The following is a 22,254-nucleotide window of genomic DNA, read 5'->3' as shown; positions in this document are numbered from 1 at the left end:
GTGCCCCAAATGTAAATTCAATTAACGTCAAATTCGCAAATGAATCAGTACAATTGGACATTAGGCACCAATAGTAAATAGGAAATAAATACATAAGCTACATATACTATATCATTTAATGCCTAAGTATGTAAGTTTTCCTTGGCTAAGTATCTGCATTTTAGACTTGTGCTAATCGCTTCACACTTTCGACTTATGATAAGCTAAAGATCATTTATAGTTGCATTTTTTTTTTCATATTATTTTTAAGTTTAGTAGACGCCGCTAAAAATAGTTCAATCGAATTTCGAATGACTTTTATATAATTGAATTTGCTGCCTGCATTAATTAAAAGTCTATAGCATTTAAATAGATTTATTTCGAATGATTTATTTTTTTGGCAACAATTGTGTTGCAACTATATAAATAAGTCTACACATATATATATGTGTATATATGTATATGTATATAAAAAACGGCGGGCAATACCGAAATTCGTGAAATTGTTTTTTTAGCATAACAATCGATTGGCAATTAGGATACATTCGAGAAGTTATGCATTTTCGAATATTTTCACCACATTGCGGACAGTCGTGAATCTTCTTTTGCCTCGAACGGACGTCTGACGTCCCAAAATTAAAAAAACTCTTTCGATCGAACCGTTGCGGGTTACATATATCGTATATATATAAATATCCATTTATACATATACGACTCGTACGGATATAATTCTTATCGGTTTTTTTCCCCAAACGAATTTTCATTTCCCTTCCGATTATCCTGTGAAAAGATAATAAACCGAAATTAAACAAAATGGGCGAGACGGACGGCGATATCGAGCCACGGGCATCCGCGGAACCGGAGGCGCCAGCAGCGCAGGAAACGCTGCAGGTGCCAACGCAAAAGAAACGCAAGCTTAAGTCGCCCACTCCGGGCAGCTTACGCGGACGCAGTGCCACGCCCATACACGGCCGTAGCCAGACTCCGTTCACCTTGTATATGACACGTCGCAGTGCCACGCCCTCAACATGGCGCAGCATAACGCCATTCCTAAAACGCGAGGAGAAAGAGAAAACTCCATTCGAACTGGGTCGGGACATCAAGAGCCAAACCACGTGCAACATCGCCGTCTTCGATCGTGCCCTGATCATGGATATTTCCGAGCCCGTGGATGTGCAGAAACCCGTGCGTTACATAACGTCCGATTTATCGGTTATCGATCGGGCTGCCGTAATGGACGTGTCCAACGTTGAGGTTATCTATGTGGTTGAGGAATATGAAGAGGTTGAAGAGGAGGAGGAAATCATCGAAGAGGTTAAGCCGAAGAAAAAGGAAAAGAAGGCCAGAAAGCCGCGCACAGCTCGTAAGTCCATCGACAAGGAGGCGAGTCCCTTGGGCGAAGACGGTGCCGAAGATCTTGGAGACTTTGGTGGCGACGATAGGGAGGATAGTGTAGACTTTGATGACGATGAGCCAGTTAAAAAGGGCAAGAAGAAGGCTCCGCCCAAGAAGAAGGACAAAAAGGAAAAATCTCCGAGTCCAAAATTGACCTTGAAACTGGAGATGGGCGGTGGTCAAAAGGCTACGAAGAAGATGTTTGACCAGCCACCCCAAGCGGCTGGACCCAAGCCGCCTCCAAAGAAGAGCAAGATGGTACTGCAAATGGAGGAACAGGCCAAAGCAGCAGCCAAGGCAGCCGAGGAGGCCGCCAATCGTGCCAAGCCCAAGGGCGAGACATTCGAGGAGCGTCAGAAGCGTCTGAAGGAGGAAAAAGAGGAACAGGACCGGCTGGAAGCCGAGCAGCGTGCTCTAGAGGAGGCCGAAGCTGAAGCAGAAGCCGAGGAAGATGAAGACGAAATCCCTGAGGAAGGCGACGAGAGCACCATGGCTGCCGACGGTGAATACAATGAAGACGAGGACCTTGACCGATTGGATGAGGATCAGGACGAGGAGAACGAAGAAGACGCAGTCCCTGATCTGAAAGCCGCCAAACGCCGCGGCAGCGATTCGTCCGATGAATATACACGGCCCGATCCGCACGAGGAGGAGCGCTGGCAGCGCATCGCCGCCACCGAGGGCGAGGAATTCATGCAGCAGATGCGCAAATACAGCATTGCCAAGCGGACCAGCGAAAAGGAACGCGACGCCGATTGGCAACGCCGACGCGAACAGGCTCGGCTGCCCAAGTTTATTAACTTCCTGTCGGATCGCACCGTCGAGGCGGGCCAGAGCGTGCGTCTGGCCTGCGCCGTCGATGGACCCGAGCTCTCTGTCAAATGGTTCAAGGACGGCAGGCAGTTGGAGCGCGATGGCAATCATCGCATCATAAACAACAACAACATTTTGGTGCTGGAGGTAGTGAGCACTACGATTCTGGACTCTGGCGAGTATTCGTGCCAGATACTGAATCAGAATGACGAGGTCACATCATCGTGTATTGTAACTATTTACGAAGTTTTTAAGGATGAACCCCAACCTCCCTCTATACAGTATATCAAAGGTACTTGTCCCGGCCGCATTCCCCCTTTCAAATGCATAACTCACTCAGGATCTCTCAATATCTTCTTTAGAATACTATCACATGCGCGACGATGAGCTGACCATTGAGTGTCACGTGCACGGTGTACCGCGTCCGGTTGTTACCTGGTGGCGCGGCGCCTTCCAGGTGAAGCCCAGCTACAAGTTCACCATGCTCGAGGAGGCCCACGGCGTCTGCAAGCTGCTCATCTACAAGCCCGGCAACAAGGATAGCGGCACCTACACCTTAAAGGCCTTCAATTCAATCGGCGAGGCACATATCAACCAAACCGTCGAGGTGGCCAAGAATCTGCACTATCATGTGCCCGGCATATTCCATGCGCGCGACAGGATCCAACTGGACAGCTTGAAGCAGGCCAAAGGGCAAATGGATGCCGCGCTCAAGTCCATGGCCGAATCGGATCAGAAACGTGCCGAAGTCGAGGCCGAGCAGCAGCGTGTCCAGGCGGCGCGTGCACCACCCGAGCCACTTGTGCCGGCCAAGCAAAAGCTGCAGTTTGCCACCCAGCTGCGCGACCGTATGGCCCTGGAGGGCACAACCGTGAAGTTTGCTGCCACGGTCATTGGACCAGAGCCAAATACGCGCTGGATGAAGGATGACACATGGCTTGTGATGAGCGAAAACATCAAGAATCTGTCCGAAGAGGGCAAGGCCATTATTCAGATCAACAAAGTCACATCGGCCGATACGGGCGTCTACAAGTGTGTGGCCAAGAACGATCTCAGCGAAATCGAGACCTCATGCTACTTTAAGGTGTATGCGGCACAAGCTGATGGCGACGAGTCCGAGCCCATTTTTGCCCTGCCTATGCGAGGTATTTTTATTGTATCTGTATCTGTAAATGTATCTGTCTCTCATCTGCATCGGTTGCGTTGGTTTTGTCTTCTTCATTTTTTTGTTGCAACGCCAACACGATCATCAGCCAAAATTCGAAACTGATTGTTGTCCAACGATCACAGATCTCGATTGAGGTCGATCATGTACAAAAATAGTTGTGGTGCTCAGACAATTGATTGAAGTGTTTGTGCTTCTTCATAGATGTGTATCACTCCTCCCAAAATGATTTGATTATCGATACGAAGGTGCGCGGCAATCCCCGTCCCGTCATCTCTTGGACGAAAGATCAGATACCCGTTGTGCTCGACGATCGTGTCGTGCAAATCGAGCACTTGGATGGCGTCTGCGAGCTAATCGTTAATAAGCCAACTGTGAATGACAACGGCGTCTACGTTTGCACCGCCCAGAACAAATTGGGCAGTCAGTCGACCACCCACACGGTTGTTGTCGACACCACGCACACGTCGCGCCGCTCTAGTGTATTATCGGCGGCCATGCAGGAGGATTCAGCCGCCGAAGGTGGTGGCAAGTCCAAGCCGAAGAAACTGCCCAAGAAAGATGACGAAGCCGAGGCCGGCGGCGAAGGCGGCTACGAACGACGCAGCCGCTTGCCCGATCCGTCACCCAAACAAATGCTCTATTTCACGGTCAACCTATCCAATCGCTACGTAGCCGAAGGCTCCAAGGTCAAGCTGCAAGCTGTTGTTGGCGGACCCGAGCCGACCATCAAATGGCAAAAGGATGACCAAAATGTCCAGTACGGACCTCGTATACGCAACATGAACCGCGAAGGCTTAGCTGTGCTGGAATTCGTAAGCGCCCAGCCCGAAGACTCCGGCACCTATACAATAGTAGCCCAGAATGAGTTTTGCAAGATCACCACGTCGGCGATGTTGCACGTCTATCAGCCGAAGGTCAACACCGATGTGCAGCCCGTTTTTATACGCTCTCTGAAAGGTAAGAGCGAAACGCAACTTGTTTTGTCTATTTCGTCTATACGCCGATGGCAGATGTCTGATCAGATCTATGAATAGATCAAAGCTATAGACGATTGTGCAATGCAATTGTTTGTCGGGATTATGCAATGCCTTTGGCGGTGTTTGTGTTGTTCTTGGGTTTCTGTGTGTGTTGCATGTTTATGTAACAACCGACTATTAAAAATCGTTTACCTACATCCAACTCCTCCAGAGACCTATCATCTGACCTCGAATGAACTTATACTGGAGACAGCTGTGCGCGGTCAGCCCACACCTCAGGTGCAGTGGTTCAAGGACAGCATTGAGGTTCAAAGCGGCGGCCGCTATCAGATAATTGAACATCAGGATGGCACTTGTGAGCTCATCATTGATCGGCCGGATAGCAAGGATTCGGGCAAATATGTGATCAAGGCGGAGAGTCGTGCTGGCAAAATGGAAAGTTCGCATTATGTGCTCTTCGAGGGCAAGGCCTCGCACATTGCGGACAACATTCACGGTGTGTTCCATGCAGACAAGAGCCTGCTGCGGCCCAAAGAGGTAGAGAAGCCAGCTGTAAAGCCGGCTCCATCGGCCGCCGACGCAGGAGCTGAAGGAGCTGAGGGAGAGGAGGGCAAAGGCAAGCGTCGTGGCCGCAAGAAGGATGACGCCGAAGAGGAAGGTGTATCTTCGGCTACGGACTATGCCTCCGATACGGCTAGTATGTCCAGCAAGCGGCGCGAGAAGAACATTGGCATACACTTTACCACCACGATGAGGGATCGTGTTGTGGCTGAGGGTTCCAAGGTGAAAATCTCTTGCTTCCTGGAGGCCAAAGAGCCGCAGGTTAAATGGTTCAAGAACGAAGAGCCACTGCAAAATGGACCCAAGATTCGAGGACGCTACAGCGAAGGCCTCTGCCTTTTGGAGATCACTAGCGCCACCGAGGAGGACAACGGCGAGTACAAGTGCTGGGGACGCGATGAAACCGGTGAGGCGTCGACCTCCTGCAGGCTAGAGGTCTTCGCAGATCCGGGCACGGGAGATGTGCCACCAACGTTCACGCGCAACATAAGGGAAACGCTGCACGGCAAGATCAACGAACTCCAGCTGGACGTACATGTGCGCGGTCTGCCGACGCCCTCAGTGTCATGGTACAAGGATAGTGTGAAGATCGAGAACAACGAAAAATACCATCAGGTGGATCACGATGACGGCACCTGTGAACTGTTCATTAGTCATCCAAAGGTCGCCGACAGCGGCAAATACGTTTGCCAGGCCGAGAATCGCGAAGGTCAAACGGAGATCGTGCATATGGTTACCGTAGAGCCACGCGTTCGGGTGCGTCCCATGTCGCCACCTAGAGAGGGACGACCACCACCCATACCGGCTGGTGAGGAGGAAGAACCAGCTGCTGAGGGTGAAGCAGTTGAAGGGGAAGGCACGGAGAAGAGAGTACGCAAGCCCAAGAAAGATGATGAGGAGCAGACAAGCTCCAGACGCGAGGTTCCACCGCCACCAGATCTTAAGAAGCGTCTCTATTTCCGCAACTACCTGTCCAATCGCACGGTCAAGTCGGGCGCCAATGTCAAATGGATGGTCAATATCGATGGACCGGAGCCAACGGCCAAGTGGTTCCATGGCGATCAGCCAATTACCTTCGGGGCCAAGAGCAAAATGTCCATGCAGGATGGCATCGCCTGGCTCAATCTGGTCGGCGTTACGGAAGAGGATGCCGGCGAATATACGTTGAGAGTAAGAGGATCCGAAAATGAAATTGTTAGCACTTGCAACCTGTTCGTTTACAGCACGGGTCAAGTTGAGATAGTCCCACCCACCTTCACGGTGGGCATCAAAGGTAGGCATCCGCGATCTAGCTAACTAGTTGTACTTAAATATGGCACCCAGTGTCCAGTGCGTCCAAGTGAATGTTAAGGTATGCTGTTAGTTTCCATGTGTTAAGTAGTTATGTAGTTATAAGCACTAATCTCGATCCCATGTTTAGGTCGTGCTTGTCTTATTATGTTTGTGCTCTGTCTTTTCGTGTCAACACCTTCCAGATGCATATCATTCCCAAGACAATCGACTTGTACTCGAGTGCAAGGTCTCGGGCAGCCCCAAGCCGCACATCTACTGGCAGCGGGACAATACCCTGCTGCCCCTCGAGACAGCCAAGTACGAGTACGCGGAGCAGAGCGATGGCATCAAGCAGCTGATTATCACATCCTTTGGCAGCGCGGATACCGGGCTGTACACCTGCTACGCAGAGAGCGAGAATGGTCAGATGAAGATCAGCAAGTTTGTCCAAGCCTCAGATTATGTGAGGGAGCGTGCAGTCGACAAGAAAGCCACAGATCAGAGCTCACAAGATCTGAAGAGACCAGAGTCCAGTCAGATCGCATTGGGTGAGAATACAGCAGCGGCAGCCAAAGCCAAGGCGCGCGAGGCCAAGCTGCGCCTCAATCTGGAAACGAGCCTCAAGACCATGACGATCAGCAGCGGCAACAAGGCCCAGCTGATTTGTTATGTTACTGGCTTCATCGAGGATGTGCACTGGCTAAGGAACGACGAGCGCATCACAAAGGACGCGCGCCACAAAATCTACAATATCAACGGTGCCATCAGCCTGGAAATCTACGATGCCCGTGCCGAGGACAGCGGAAACTACAGATGCTTGGTCAAGAACAGCAGGCAGACCGTGGAGAGCGCTGGCCAGCTGACGGTGCTGGACGAGACGAGCGGCCAGCTGCCGCAAAGCTTTTTGGAGGGCATTAAAAGTAAGTTGAATAGGAATTTATTTAACTTTGTTAACTAATTAACTCGCTTGCAGAGTCCTTTGATGCACAGCGCAACGAGATTGTGCTCAGCTGTCAGGTGCACGGCCGTCCCAATGTCAGCTGGATGCGCGACGATCACACGATCTGCAACAATCGCTATAAGATTGTCGATGAGCCGGGCGGCGAGCGTAAGCTGATCATACGTAATCCCATATCCTCGGACTGCGGCATCTTTGCCTGCTATGCCGAGCACGAGGATTACATTGACTCGATCAGCACCAGCATACGGGCAGCCGACCTGAAACGTCTCATTGCCTGCGATCACGAAAATGTTTCGCTCTCCCAGTCAAAGTCGCAGTCGCTGTCGCAGTCGGTGTCACAGCCGAGGGAGCTGACGGATGAGTCCTATGTGAACGGCAATGCTGGCCTGCAACGGACTGGGAATCGCATCCTGCGCAGCGTTGCGCAGACTAAGCCCATGTTCCACAGCTATCTGCACGATCGCACCATATCGGAGGGCGGCAATGTGCGACTGCTCTGCACAGTTTCGGGCGATGAGAACACGCACATTGAATGGTTAAAGAACCACAAGCCATTGCCAAGGGATACGCGCTATCAGACGCTCTATCACAATGGCGAGGCATCGCTGGAGATCTACGCCGCGGTTTCAGATGACAGCGGCAATTATACATGCTCGGCCATCAATGACTTTGGCGAGAGTCTAACCCATGCGCAGTTGCGCGTCTACAAGCATTTCCGGGAAGCGTCCATGCCAAGTACTTTTGCGCAGCCAATTCGAGGTATTCCACAGAGCTATGGATGAACGCCACGTGGAGCTGTCCCGCAAAAAAAACATACGCCTGCATACAGTCTCTTTTACTGTTCTAACCGCTTTTGTTTGTCAAGTTCAACTTGGGTCTTGTTTTTGATTAACCTCTCTTTGATCTATATATTTTTAACAGACACGTATTCTCTCAATGAGAATGAGTTGGTTCTGGATTGTCGCGTGCGTGGCCAGCCCCGGCCAGAGATCGAATGGATGAAGGGCAACGAAGCCATCAGGAATGATGAGAAATATCAACTGATCGATCAGGCCGATGGCTACTGCAAGCTGACCATACGCAATCCCACCGAAAAGGACTCTGGCATATACTCCTGCATAGCGACCAACGAGGGCGCCCAACATAAGATGACCCATCAGGTGGACTTTGCGGGCCGTGAGCGTTTCACACAGCAGAAAACGCACGGCTTCTTCCATCGCGATCCCAACAAGCCGCACTTCCTGACCCCTCTGGGCAATCAGACCGTCTGCAATGGCGGCACCGTTGCCATCTCCGCTGAGTTTATGCAGTCGAACACGCCCATTGAGGTTAAATGGCTCCGCGATCGCCGGAATGTTGATGGTCCCAATGTGAAGACCATGAACGAGCGTGGCGTCTACACGTTGACCATCATGAATGCCGGGGCTGAGCATGAGGGTACCTACACTTGTCTCGCCTCGAATGCCTATGGACGCATTGAGTCGCACGTCAACATTGATGTCGCCGTGGGCGCCGAAAAGGACGAACGTCCGCCTCTCTTCCTGTCCAGGCCCGAAACCGAAATGAAGATCGCCGTGGGTGATCCCTTCTCGTTGTCCTTCCGCATTGCGGGTGATCCGAAACCGAAGCGTAAGATTTCCCAAACGTTCTCTGTTTCTGTGCAATTTAATAATGTTGCATATCCTTGCAGTTGTGTTCATGAAGGGCACCAAGGATATAACCCAATCGGATCGCGTTAGCAAAGAGGTATCCGATGACTATACCAGATTCACAGTGCAAAAGTCGCAGATCTCCGACTCCGGCACCTATTTCGTTGTTGCCCGCAACGACTTTGGAACGGACAGAATATTCGTCACCATTACAGTACGTACTGCCTACGACTACCTATTGTGCTATGTGTTATCCGTCGCTTTACCTGAATGTCTGGCTATTTATCTAATGCTTTTGCTAACTAACCTTTGCTATTCTTTCTCTCTCTCTCTTTTTACGCTTTTCTTTTTCTAGATTAAAACGCCCAAAAAGAAAGAATAAAGCCTATTTCAATTCTATTTATTTATTGTTTGCGCAAATTCAAACGCCTCCCTAAACGCACCAAAATATTTATGCTCTAAGTCAACTTTCCCGACTCTATGTGTTCATTCAAATAAACAATAATATCGTTCTGAATACAAAAACTTATATAGGTTAACCCGCGCGCTCGCTCTGAAACCCCAACGCAACCACGATGGGGCCAACCCCTCGACAGTTACAGTGAAACTTCGTATTTCAGAGGTGAGTTCATTAAATCTATGTCTACTCCTGTGTGTCCTGTCTACAGCAATCCATTTGTGTTCCATTCAAAATATAATTTGAGTATAGAAATGTTTCCTATATTTCTTAATTTTGTATTTCCAATTTCTGTCCGTATTCCATGTTTCCATTCCATTGTTGTGTACAGCATTCCGGTTGTGTTTCATTCGCTCGTTTCCATGTCGCATGGACATCCTTTCGACTTCCTTCCTGTTGTGTGTCCTTGTTCCATTCCGCTGTTTTGTCGCTGTGTTCAGCATTCCGTTTGTGTTCCATTCGCTCGTTTCCATGTCTCATATTTGATTCTCTCTCCCGTCTGTTTGATGTTTCATTCCGTTTGTCTGTGTGTTAAGTCAATCAAGTTTCAGTGTTTCAGTTTCAGCTTTATCTCAAGTATTATATAGCGCATGGACTTGCATATTTTGCAGATCGCTTCAGCTCCAACTTGTTTGCCTCCTGTGCCGTTAATCAAGAAACTTCTCAAAAGCAATTTCCTGTGAGATTCAATGAATGCCCAAAAAACACAAACAAATTATCCGTGTATTTAACTTATCTTTTGTTAGTATTTCTGAACGATTGACTTATTTACTTATTTTATTATCGTATACAAATAGCGTATTATATAAAGCACAACAATCCAGCTTATACATTTACGTAGTCGAAAAAAAAAACAAGAAAATAAAATATATATATTTCTCCGGGGCGTATTGCGTTTGATTTCCCATGCCCCCTCGAACCAAAAATCATTATTTATGCAAACTCTATGCCACCTCACACTCTACCTAGATCCACCCGGGTGCATATCAACCGAACCGCTGGTCGTTGACTCCGGACCCAGCCACATATCGTTGTCGTGGGGCAAGCCCGTCAGCGCCAACTCTGCACCTGTCATTGCCTACAAAGTGGAGGCATGGATTCTTGGCCATGAGGGTGGCGCCTATTGGCGCGAGTTAGGTCTGACGCCCATTAATTCCTTCGATGCCTTCAATCTGAAGCCCAATTTGGAATACCATTTCCGGGTGACGCCCAAGAATCGCTATGGCTGGGGGCCAGCGGTTCAGACCAGCTCCGCCCTGCAGGTGGGCGGCGTCGAGTGTCTGCCGGAATTTGTCAAGATTCTGCCGGGACAGGTGAAGGCGTTGCTTGGCTCCTCGTTTACGCTGCAGTGCAACATGCGCGGTGCGCCGCGTCCAAAAGTCACCTGGTACAAGGATGGCATTCAGCTGAGCAACAGCTCGGAATGGGTCAAGATACGCCAAATCGGTTCCACCTGTGCGCTCACCATAGCGACAGTTTGTGAGCTCGATTCTGGACGTTACACCTGCGAGGCAACCAATTCCAAGGGACGCGTCTCCACCTTTGCACGCCTGCAAGTCGTATCTGATCCCAGGGTCTATGAGGCGGATTCGAGGCTGAAGGAAATCGCACACGGTCGCCATCCGGCTGAGCTTGGCGAATCGCTGCCCATTTTCACGATGCGTCTGCGAGACCGTCGCGTACAGGTCACCTACCCGGTGCGTCTCACCTGCCAAATTGTGGGCTATCCCGCGCCGGAAATACTCTGGTATAAGGATGGACAGCTAATCAGCTGTGATAGGCGGCATCTCATCACGGCCGAGGGTCAATTCTTTACGCTGGAAATCGCAGCCACAACGCTCGACGATAGCGGCAACTACACCTGCACGGCCAAGAACGAGCTGGGCTCCGTGTCCTGCCACAGCTGCCTGGTGGTGGACAAAGGCATACGCGCTTACATCTCACCCGACTTTTACGTACCCCTCGACCCATTCTATGTGTTCCGCGAGGGCGCCGAAATACGTCTGTCCACCAAGGTGGAAGCCTATCCCGCTGTGGGCGTCAGCTGGCATCGCAATGGCATGCGCCTGCGCCCTAGTCGACGCATATCCGCCACTCTAGACTCCACGGGCTATGTGGAACTAATCATTGCCGAGGCAACACCACGCGATGCGGGCATTTACGTGTGCGTGGCCTCCAATGTGGTCGGCAAGGTGGAGACAATTTGCCGTGTGGCCATCGAGGAGATCGAATCAGCTGCAACTCCACAACGCGCACTGGAAATACCCAGCATCAAGACGAGCGATATGCCGTGAGTAGCACACACACACTAAACCTGGCCACAAATCATGATTATCTTATTAATCTTAAAAACCCTGCCGCAGTTACTCAAAGGAGCCGCTGTTTGTGGTGAAGCCGCGCTCCAGCGAAGCCTACGAGGGCGACAACGTCATCATATTCTGCGAAGTGGTCGGCGATCCCAAGCCCGACGTTGTCTGGCTGCGCGATTTTCTAAATGTGAGTATTTTTTTTATTTTTTTCTCGATCATTTAGCCAAGTGACGTCAGCAACGACAGCGGCAGGTTCCAAGCGCTTGCGCAGCGCCACGCTTCGGAGTCAGTTGCATTCATGGCGCCAACAAATGTGGGTCGCACTCGTCGTCGTCGTTGTTGTTGTTGCCAAGAACGAGCTTATATCTCGTTGCGATATCAAAAAATATAAAATTCAAGTGCAAGTGCGCCAACGCCAAAAAGAAAACTACCGAACAGTCAGTTTAATGAGTTCTGTGGGCCCAGGAAATGGCAAAAATAAATAATTCCGCACTATTTGCATAAATAGTATATAAAAAAGTGTAAAACTATTCAAACAGTTGTCACAGTGCAATCGACATTCCAATTTACAACAGTTGCTCGTGCGGATAAATTTCAAAAATATATATCAACAAAACACCAATTGATCCGCCTGAACGAGCAAAGTGTTAACCAACAGAGACCCAAGAAAGTGTGGCAAAGGTAAACTAGATAATGCAAGAAGTGTCCAATATATTAATTCATAATTAATATATTTTAACAAAAATATATTTGGCAAAGCGGAGTTAGAGACTCATCTTTAAAAATGCTTTTAAAGTTTTGTGAACAGCATTTTAAAGTATTGATGAAGTCCGAATGATTTCGATTTATTCCCAGTCTACAACGAGTTTCATCAGCCACATTAATTTAAATTAAATATATTGTGCCTGTCGTTGGATAAGTTGTCTAAGCGACCATTAAGGCATTTAATCAAAAGTTATTCCCAGTTCTTTGATTAAGCGAAAGGAATATTTTTAATTAAAATTCTTGTACATATAACTAACTAATATGCTGTTAATGTAATTGAAAGGAACAGTAGCCAGATCCATGCTACTTATTGCATATAATAAAAGCTTTTATATTATTAAAAGAAATTTGAACTAGGTTCTAGATTTGATGTGCTTTAATTAAATCCCAATCAAACCTTTTTCTCTCCAATATTTTTCGATTTCGACTTTTAAACTCACAAAAAACCAAACATTTCCAATGCATTTGATACCAAATAACAACAAAAAAAAGACCTGCACACATCCAGCTTATCATATATATTATGCATTGCCCACTTTTTAATGCGTGACCAAAATTGTAATACCTTTGCCAAAGGGGATAACAATGCAGTTTTTTTTTTTATTAGCTGCAGCTGCTTCTTACTCGAATTACCAGACAACTGCGTCACACGTCGCGCAGTCAATCGCAGTTGTTATACAATTTACACACACATACACACAGATACACTCTCAAACACACACACACATAGCATGGGCAGTTTAGTTCTTATAAAGCTGATCTGCTGTCAAACGCTAATTCAAGTTCAACCCATATCAAATAACATGCTTGTTTTTCTCTACAAACAATTACTGGCCAGAGCCAAAAAGGCAACAACAGCAATAAAAACGACAACAGCAACAACAACAATAAAAAAAAATCAAAACGAGCGAAAAATTATTAGCCACAGTCGTGCCGCTGCTCGTACCAAGGAAGCAGGAGGTCAGGGTGGGCAACCCAACACACATGCGAGTTCCAGTTACCAGTTTTCCTATTGACAGTCGCGAAATTAAATTTTGTGCTTATATGGCCATACGCTGTGCACAACAACAACAACAACTATATAACATGAATAAAGAACATACATATATGAGACTTACATGATTCATTCATTCAGCGATCTGTGACGATCCTTATGGCCGCTGCACTGGCAGCTGCAGCATTCCAAGTGTCAATTATTAAGAATATTTTTTTTTGATTTGGTTTTTGTTTTTTCTGTTTTATTGCAGCCGGAGTACTACAAGGACGCACCACACTTTAGACGCATCGGCGAGGGGCCGGAGTATCGCTTGGAGATACCCAGCGCCAAATTGGACTTTACCGGCACTTACTCAGTTATAGCCAGCAATTGCCATGGCGAGACCAAGGCTGTAATATCCCTGCAAATTTACGCCAAAGGTGAGTCGTATTATTCCTTAAATCTATTGACTAGTTGTAGCTGTATGTTTATTGTCCGGTTGAATTTCATAATGCTTGTGGATAAATGCTGATGAGACGCGGATAGACTACATCTTTCCAAAATTCATCGGCCATGCCAAGCAGGCTGGCCACAAATTCGGGATCGGCTTGCACCCAAACGTAGTGCAGAGCGCCGTTCGTTTCGAATGTGGGACTGAGCACACAGTAGAGCGCCTTCTTCACGTTGGCCAGAAACATTTGTGTCTGTATCTGGGCCATGTATTTGGGCGCAATGGATTCGCGTGCCTCGAGATATTTCTCAAAGTCTTCCTCAGTCTTTGGTGATTTAATTTCGACAATGTGATCATCCGTAATGCCATCTGGGGCACCACACAAATAGGGATAGTTTTCGTGGAGCAACAGACCACATTCCAGATACTCCTTGTTTTCCAGTTTTTCGGTCTGTTTCAATATGAAACGCTTGTGCTGTTTTTGCTGCACACGATCCTCAATGTCTTCGTCGCGTCCCTTGCAGAAGAGCATATTGAAAATCTGTTCGTCCTCCTCCTGGGTTTTGCGTGTGGCAATCATGTGCATCATGGAGCAGCGTATGCGCATATACTGCGCCTCTATCCACAGCTTTGACTTGTACTGTCTTTTGGTCACCTCGCTGAGACCTTCGAAGAGACCACTCTGCGCCTGCAGTTCCAAGTGCTGCATAAAACTATGCACATCGTATATGTTATATTCCGCTGCTTTCAACAGCATATGGTGTATCAGTATGGACTCGAATTCATCTGTGGTTTCCACGCATTGACGGTACAGCGCTGAATCACGCCCGCAAATGGCAAGCTCCTCGAGCACAGACGTCAGAAATGCACGTTCCTCGCCCTCGCTAGGACTTGACACCTCATCATCCGCTTCGGTGGGTAACTCTCGCATGGGCACCATGTCCTTTATGCGCACTGCCCTTGTGGGCTCCGGTTGAACAAGCGCCTCCAGCTCATTGCCCCAGAATTCCAACAGAGCTGTGGGCTTTTTATCTGTGCTCTTGTTGTGCAGCCAAAATACAAAGGCAACAACATGCGGGCACACAGCTATAATTAATGCAAATTATTATTAATTTTCTATAAGTGCAAGTTGCCAGCCTGCTTACCTACTCTGGCGCACAGGCTGCATTGGCCATCTGTAAGGGAATTTTCATGGTCCAGTACCTTGATGGCCACATTGGCATGTGTTTCCGTATTAGCGAAGTCTGCGGCAGAGAAGACCAAAGCTTTTAATTCACATAGCTCGCCCTGCCGGCGAAGGTGCACGTAATCTATCAGCAAATCGTTGTTCTCCGAGGATCTATAAAAAAAAGAGTTTATTAGCATTAGCAATTCATATATATAAAGTTTTTAAGTGTGTGTGTGTGTGTGTGTGTTTAAAAAGGCGGCACTTACATTTTGTTGTCTGTGGCTGTTGCAAAAAAGTTGAACACCATTCCGCTGGTAATTGTGGGTAAGCTGTGTATGTCTGCTTTACGGAAGCCGGGTTCCAAGTCCATGGGCACAATGATTAAGCCACGCATTTGTATTAATTACATAAAGTTGCTTTTATAACAAAAAAATAACACAAACACGACGCTGAAATTGACCGACACAAACAACAGGCTGCTAAAATGAGTTGCTATAAATAGCCGAAACCAGGGCTGCTGCAAAAGCAGCGCTCGCTCACCACGTTCAGTGCTGCTCAACTGTTGTGTAACGCTGGAATCAGTTGCTATAAATAGCCGCAGCCGGGGCTGCAGTACATTACCAAAAGCAACACTCACTCACCGTGCTCAGCGCTGCTCAACTGTTGTGTAGCGCTACATTCGAATTGGTAAACGGCGCCAAAATGTAATATTATTTTATTTTGCAGATATACTTAAAGAAAATCGCATGGACAAGGTTCACACGAGACATGGGTGAGTGTTTTCTGTTAAATAAATACAATATATATTTTATTTAAATGCCTTATGCCTGCCTTTCAGCAATATTGAAACTCTGCCGCGCTTCATACGCAACCTACGCAATCTGCGCTGTTGCGATGGAGACGCCATATCGCTGGAGTGCCATGTGGAGGCAATGCCGGAGCCCTATATAATATGGGAGAAGGATGGCCACGTCTTGCCCAGCGACAGAGACTACATAATGTCATATGACGGCATGAAGGCCACATTGAGCATACCACGGGTCTATGCCGAGGACGAGGGCGAATATACGTGTGTGGCCAAGAATTCAGTGGGCCGCACCCTTTCGTCAGCCTGCATTATTGTGGATGTGCCTGAGGAGAAGGAGAACATGCTCAGCCGGCAATTGGCACGGCCAAGTGCTTTGCTATCGGCCCACTCCACGCCACGTTCCACACCGCGCTCGACGCCCAATCGTAGCTTTTCACCCATGAGACTTTCTTACCGCAACAGCAGCATTGATCTGCACATGGGCTCGGTGGAGCGCCGGCGCAGCGATGCACGTTGCATATCAGCGCCCAAATTCCTAGCCATTCCCTACAATCGTGTCGTGGAGGAGGGCGACAGCGTGCGCTTCCAATGCGCCATTGCTGGTCATCCCACGCCCTGGGCCACCTGGGACAAGGATGGCCTGATTGTCACGCCAACCACACGGATTGCTGTCAAGGAAGTCGATGATCTGCGCTTCATTGAGATCGATGAAGTTGGCTTTGACGATGCCGGCCTGTACCGCATCACGCTTGAGAATGACTTTGGGCGCATAGAAGCCACCGCTCGTCTGGACGTTATTAGCAGCTCACGCTACTCAAAGTCGCCCTCGACACGAAGCGTTCGTGCCTCCTCCTCGCGACGCAATGCCTATCTATATCGGCGCATCATGGGCCCATCCACAGGTACGCAAATGACATCAGCCGCAAGAGCAATTATTCAAGTTTTGTGTATACTCTAGCTATTGGCGGTCGCATGGCGCTAGCGAGTGGCTTTCGTGGCTCGTCCGTGCCCTCGGTGAGATTCTATCACAATAACGTTGAGCTGGAGCCCTCAGATCGGGTGCACATTGTGCTGCAGGAGGATGAGGCTATGCTATTTGTGGACAACGTTACATTAAACGATGAGGGCGTCTACACCTGCATAATAAGCGGCGATCATGATCCCCTAATTAGCTCCATCGATGTCAAATTCCATGGATCAAGTACTGAAATTCAACATCGCCCCGCTGCCATTGCTGAGCCGCTGTCGGAGCTTACCAAATCCGTTGAGGGCGAGGTGGTCGATCTCTGTTGTGCCATAGATAGCGCCGAACCGTACAGCTACGTGTGGTTGCGCAATGGCGAAATTCTGCCCGACAGCGAGGAGTTCAAGTGAGCATTCAGTGTACCCACACAACTGCTTTGTATACCTATTCACTTGCATGCTTGTCTTACAGCTACATCGATCACGGCAATGGCTGTCTCTGTCTGCGCATCAACGACGCCTTTGACATTGACTCCGGCATCTACAGCTGTCAGGTGTACACGTCTACGTCGGATGACAGCGACGGCGACTGCGAGTGCGACTGCAGCAGCAGCGGTGAGCTGTGCGTGCTGGAGCGGGATCTAACGCGGCACGACGAGAGCGTACAGCTGCTGAAGACACCGCTGCCGGTGGTGTGTGCGTCAGGAGCTGAAGCTCTCTTCTATGCGCGTGTTTACCCCTGCGAAGCGGATGCCGAATGGTATCTCAATGGAAAACTCATATCGGATGACTCACTTAACATGACGGTGCGTAAGACACACACACACAATATGAGCGTCTGACCCAAAACGTATAACCCAGAGTGAGATACACAGTTGGCACACACCGACTTCTGTATGCTTTTAATAATCAACTTAGCTCTTAAGGCCTTCACGCTTGTTGATATTTCACATATACCCCTTTGGGGTAAGGATCCTAATGAAGCAATTTGTGTGCGACCCAAATTGTTGGCATGATGTGTTGTCGCTTTACCTGGCTTCATTTGGCAGCTGGCTCTCCAGCAGACCAGCACTTGAGGCTGCCTTGCCGCTGGCCATTTCGTTCAGTCGGATGAAACCCACTGCGTACTACTCGTTCCCAGTCCAATAACAGCTTCAAGCAGGCCACCCGCCACAATTATTATCGGATATAGATTTTATCGATCGTAAGAAGAGGTCGTGAGTGGTCTACCTGCAAACTTGTATGACTGTAGCTTTAAAATTGTGACAAATATAGATGGTAGGCGTGGTCAACGAAATGAGAACAGCTTGGTGTTGATATCCGCACGACTATATACCCAAAGTGAGACGGCTATTGCAGTGAGCCAATATACCCTTTTCCCCTTTTTGAACGTGTATGAAAACAAAAGCGCTTCGTTTACACCTTGTCAACGGCGAGCGTTATGCGGTGAAAACAATAACAATAACAATAACAATACGCAAGCATTTATAGACACACACACACACAAACAAGTAAAGGTGCTCCAGGCGAGAGTGCCCGACTAGAAGATACTCCTGAATTTTGGCATTACAAACATGCTTCCTTCTCCGGCTGTGCTTCTTCTTCATTACCTTACACTATGTATTGGAAATTCAGTCTTAAGTAACTCCGTTGTTTATGGTCCGATCTATATGAAATTTTCAGGGCTTCAACATGGCACACAAAGATGTGCGTATACCAAAGTACAGGGATTAGGGTTTAAAGATATATATCTTATTCTGTGATAAATGGGGGGAGGTGCCCAAAAAGTTAAATATTCCATATAAGGTTTGGTGTAGCTCTTATAATCTTCGTATTATGCTTAAAAAACCAAGTCTAAAAATCGATATTGAAATGGGAGAAGATATCGTAAGCTGACAAACTCTTTCTGAGTATGATATATGAGAATATATTTTATTTATATTATATAGTCGAAGTTGCTGCCTTCTCTCTGCTACATATATTGGCGCACAGTCAATATAACCTGCTTACCAATTTTCTGAGGGTATAAAAAGATTAAAATGCCGCGGCATGCGCAACGCATGCAAACGATGTTAGTGACGCGTCGCCGTCGAATCCAATCGGATGCGATGCTCGATCGGAGAGCAAACAAGCAGCCAACCCAGCCCCAGTCCCAGTCCCAGGTCCCAGCCCAGACACTCGTTCAATGGCTTTCAAGCGGCGCACACAACCAGCAGATCGCCCATAGCAAAAACGATATAACAAATACGATATAGCAAATACGATATAACAAATACGATATAACAAATTGTTGTCAGACACGATGTCACAGGTAATGGCAACTGGCAATTATTGCTAACGATCCGCAATATCGATATCAAAGAACATACGTAGATAATGCACAACTATGTAAATATAACTTTTAAGCCCGGGACTGATAAGAGCGCGCGCGCGTAGCGTGAAAGTTACATTACGAGCGAAACTTAAAACTGAAACCGAAAACGTGCCCGATATCAAATACCGAGCGCGTTCGCATTGCTCGGATTTTTGTTGTTGTTAAATGTTCTCAATAATTAATTGGTGGGGTGTCGCGATATTCTCAGTTTGACACTGGCCGTTGGCGCCTCGCTTTGCGCTGCCTGAGCTCTCAATTGTTCAGATATAAGCATATATATATGTACCTATTTATATATATATATATAAATATTTGTGTTCATCGTATAGAAAATTTAACTAGGCGCATATTTCATTGGCTCGGCATTGTCATTGAGCCGCACTCAAGTATTTGCTCTTCCATGTGCCAGCTGTTTTCACACAAACACACATACGCACTCACACTCGCAAACTCCTCTCACACACACACCCACACTTGCGCTTGCAAACTCCTCACACACACATGCCCACACACGCATGCACTCGCAAACTCCTCACACACATACACACTTGCACTCGCAAGCTCCTCACACACACACACACACCCACATTTGCACGCGAAAATTCCTCACACACACACACACTTGCACACACAGCTGCTAAAACACTTTGTCTTCATTTACAGTTGGAGTCGTATCCGGAGAACGGCATTCGCTTGCTGCGCCTGCGAGACGTCCAGCTGGCCCAGAGCGGTGAGCTGCGTCTGCAAGTGAAGCATCCACAGGCGGAGCGACGCACGCCCGCCGCCCGCAGCTACACCAGCCTCCTAGTGCTGCCCACAGGCAGCAACAGCAGCAGCAACCAGAGCAAGGAGCACGACAACAACTATTCGCTGGCTGCCAGCAGCTGCATTTTGAAAGGCCCCGAAGATTGCACCGCACTCATTGGCGGCCATGTCCAGCTGAGCGTGCACTATGAGCCATTCCCCAACACCAAAGTCATCTGGTACAAGGCGGTATGTATCAGAAATCAAAGGGATCAGAGATATCTAAAGCTGGCTAAAGCTGGATACCCTAACAGACATAGAGCATAATTTGTCGAGACAACTTTAAGCAGAAGTAACGAATAGATTGAATACCCTAGACATGTAGCTTGGAAATGTTTTATATAGATATATATACCCGATAGATACTTCCTAAATGTGCCTATATATATATATAGTCCGATTTGATACAGTTATGTAGATAGGTTAGAGATCTTCTAAAACTAAAAAGTACTTTGAAGGTTGTTTCCTCTAGAGCTTAATGATATAGTTATATAATTTTGCACCCTTGAACCTTGTAAGTTCTAAAAACCAGACAGACGAACATGACTAAATCGCCCCGGCTATATATATAGACAGTTACGCTTTGCGTAACTTATTTCGTGACAGAATTAAAAATACCCTCTACACATAGGCTTGGCCTGTCTGCTTGCCTGATTGATCCCCATGTAATTAATTTTATTGATCTCTATGTAAATCGTTCCGGTTCTGAGCCAAATCGGGCATTTGCGCAAAGCTGTTGCGCAACGAGAGTTGACAAGCGACCTAATTAGGGCAAAAAAGCCGTCAACAGCTCGAAGATTAGCACAGTTGTTATGACCATGATCCCATATCATGCTTTTATCTAAATAAGCCCGCCCCACAGACAAACCCCAGATGCTCTCAATGCTGCGTATGGGCATGGTGCATGTCTCCAGTCTCTGGTCTAGTCGCGGATCTAGTTAGTTGGAGAGTCTGTGACTGTGTCACGATCAGTTTGCGGTATTGACGTAATTGTTGCAAACCGCAAAGACAATAACAACAAGGCGACGACGACGGCGTGCCCATCGAAGGTTGGCCGCAATACTAATACGCTTGTTGTACCCTTTGCCTTTACAGTGCCGTCCCATTGTTGAGGGCGCCAATGTGACAATTCGCAGCACGGCGCAGCAATCGACGCTTTATATAACGGACATCGCAGCTGATGACAGCGGCAAATATACGGCGGAAATAATGAACGAATATGGCGTGGAGGCAGCTGCCGCCTCGGTGGCCGTTGAGGGACCACCAGAGCCGCCCAGCGGACAGCCGAGTATCTCGCTCGGTCCGGATCGTGTGGCCATAGCCTGGTGTGGTCCGCCCTACGATGGCGGCTGCATGATAACGGGCTTTATGTAAGTGCGCAATTGTCATATCAATTAAATTGCATTAATTCATAATTTAATTGCAACTCACCGACAGCATCGAGATACAGAGCTGCAAGCCAACGGACTGTGATAGCGTTAAGGATAACGCTGACTGGCAGCAGCTGACCCGCGTGGTGGATACGCTGGCCTATACCGTCAAGGATCTGCTGCCACAGCTGCAGTACAGATTTCGTGTTCGCGCCGAAAACATACACGGACGCAGTGCACCCAGCCAGGTCAGCGAACTGGTGCAGTTGACACGCACAGCCACAACAGTGGATGCTGCTGCTGCTGCAGCAGCAGATGCAACAGCCAATTCCCTGAGCGCTGTGTCTGTGCAGTCTGGCGGGGATTTCAAGGCACGCTTCGAAATCATCGAGGAGCTGGGCAAGGGACGCTTTGGTGTGGTCTACAAGGTGCAGGAGCGCGCACAGCCCGAACAGCTGCTGGCCGCCAAGGTGATCAAATGCATCAAATCACGCGATCGCCAAAAAGTGCTCGAGGAGATATCCATAATGCGCTCACTGCAGCATCCCAAGCTGCTGCAGCTGGCCGCCTCCTTCGAGAGCGCACGCGAAATTGTCATGGTCATGGAATAGTGAGTACCGTCAACTGTGTCCATATACCCACAGATTCATTATGCTTCCATTATATAGTATTACGGGCGGCGAACTGTTCGAGCGCGTTGTCGCGGATGACTTTACGCTGACCGAGCTGGACTGCATTCTGTTTCTGCGGCAGGTGTGCGAGGGCGTTGCCTATATGCATAGCCAGAGCGTGGTGCATTTGGACCTGAAGCCGGAGAACATAATGTGCCACACGCGCACCAGTCATCAGATTAAGATCATAGACTTTGGCTTGGCCCAACGCCTGGACACCAAGGCGCCGGTGCGTGTGCTCTTCGGCACGCCCGAATTCATACCGCCGGAGATCATTAGCTACGAACCCATCGACTTTAAATCGGACATGTGGAGCGTCGGCGTCATTTGCTACGTACTGTAAGCGCACAACAAATGGATAGG

General features: G+C 48.3%; 2 protein-coding genes across 15 annotated transcripts in view; one reads left to right on the top strand and one right to left on the bottom strand.

The window, feature by feature from the left end:
• Window positions 1–22,254, top strand: part of Strn-Mlck (Stretchin-Mlck) — a 31,118-nt gene that overhangs the window by 6,738 nt on the left and 2,126 nt on the right. For 7 of the 13 annotated variants that reach the window (XM_064695659.1, XM_064695657.1, XM_064695656.1 and 4 more), the window contains 16 exons: window positions 6,369–7,085; window positions 7,139–7,885; window positions 8,048–8,755; window positions 8,817–8,989; window positions 9,310–9,397; window positions 10,202–11,522; window positions 11,596–11,728; window positions 13,554–13,722; window positions 15,628–15,673; window positions 15,740–16,611; window positions 16,668–17,079; window positions 17,145–17,478; window positions 19,710–20,039; window positions 20,946–21,220; window positions 21,288–21,830; window positions 21,889–22,230. In XM_064695659.1, coding sequence (XP_064551729.1) covers window positions 6,369–7,085; window positions 7,139–7,885; window positions 8,048–8,755; window positions 8,817–8,989; window positions 9,310–9,397; window positions 10,202–11,522; window positions 11,596–11,728; window positions 13,554–13,722; window positions 15,628–15,673; window positions 15,740–16,611; window positions 16,668–17,079; window positions 17,145–17,478; window positions 19,710–20,039; window positions 20,946–21,220; window positions 21,288–21,830; window positions 21,889–22,230 — 7,210 coding nt within the window. Of the gene's footprint in view, window positions 1–596; window positions 2,480–2,549; window positions 3,333–3,556; window positions 4,313–4,543; window positions 6,167–6,368; window positions 7,086–7,138; window positions 7,886–8,047; window positions 8,756–8,816; window positions 8,990–9,130; window positions 9,398–9,843; window positions 10,117–10,201; window positions 11,523–11,595; window positions 11,729–13,553; window positions 13,723–15,627; window positions 15,674–15,739; window positions 16,612–16,667; window positions 17,080–17,144; window positions 17,479–18,766; window positions 18,984–19,709; window positions 20,040–20,945; window positions 21,221–21,287; window positions 21,831–21,888; window positions 22,231–22,254 lie in introns of those variants that run through there. The other 6 variants (XM_064695660.1, XM_064695664.1, XR_010437731.1 and 3 more) reach the window with 6 other exon arrangements.
• LOC135437669 (uncharacterized) lies at window positions 13,529–15,389 on the bottom strand. 2 transcript variants are annotated; one of them, XM_064695701.1, is made up of 3 exons: window positions 15,168–15,389; window positions 14,879–15,072; window positions 13,529–14,819 (listed from the first exon to the last, which is right to left on the bottom strand). In XM_064695701.1, exons 1-3 carry the CDS (start codon window positions 15,293–15,295, stop codon window positions 13,789–13,791), a joined length of 1,353 nt encoding a protein of 450 aa, XP_064551771.1. In that variant the 5' UTR covers window positions 15,296–15,389; the 3' UTR covers window positions 13,529–13,788. The 2 variants fall into 2 exon arrangements, with proteins under 2 accessions (XP_064551771.1, XP_064551772.1); XM_064695702.1 differs by lacking the exon at window positions 15,168–15,389 and having other exon boundaries at window positions 14,883–15,050.

The sequence above is a fragment of the Drosophila montana genome, unplaced genomic scaffold, assembly GCF_035044405.1.
Source record: "Drosophila montana isolate Dmon_TW-CO22-7 unplaced genomic scaffold, ASM3504440v1 contig_3833_1, whole genome shotgun sequence".
NCBI classification, from domain to species: domain Eukaryota; kingdom Metazoa; phylum Arthropoda; class Insecta; order Diptera; family Drosophilidae; genus Drosophila; species Drosophila montana.
The sequence above is the reverse complement of the archived record's forward strand: the minus strand, read 5'-3'. Positions and strand labels throughout refer to the sequence as shown.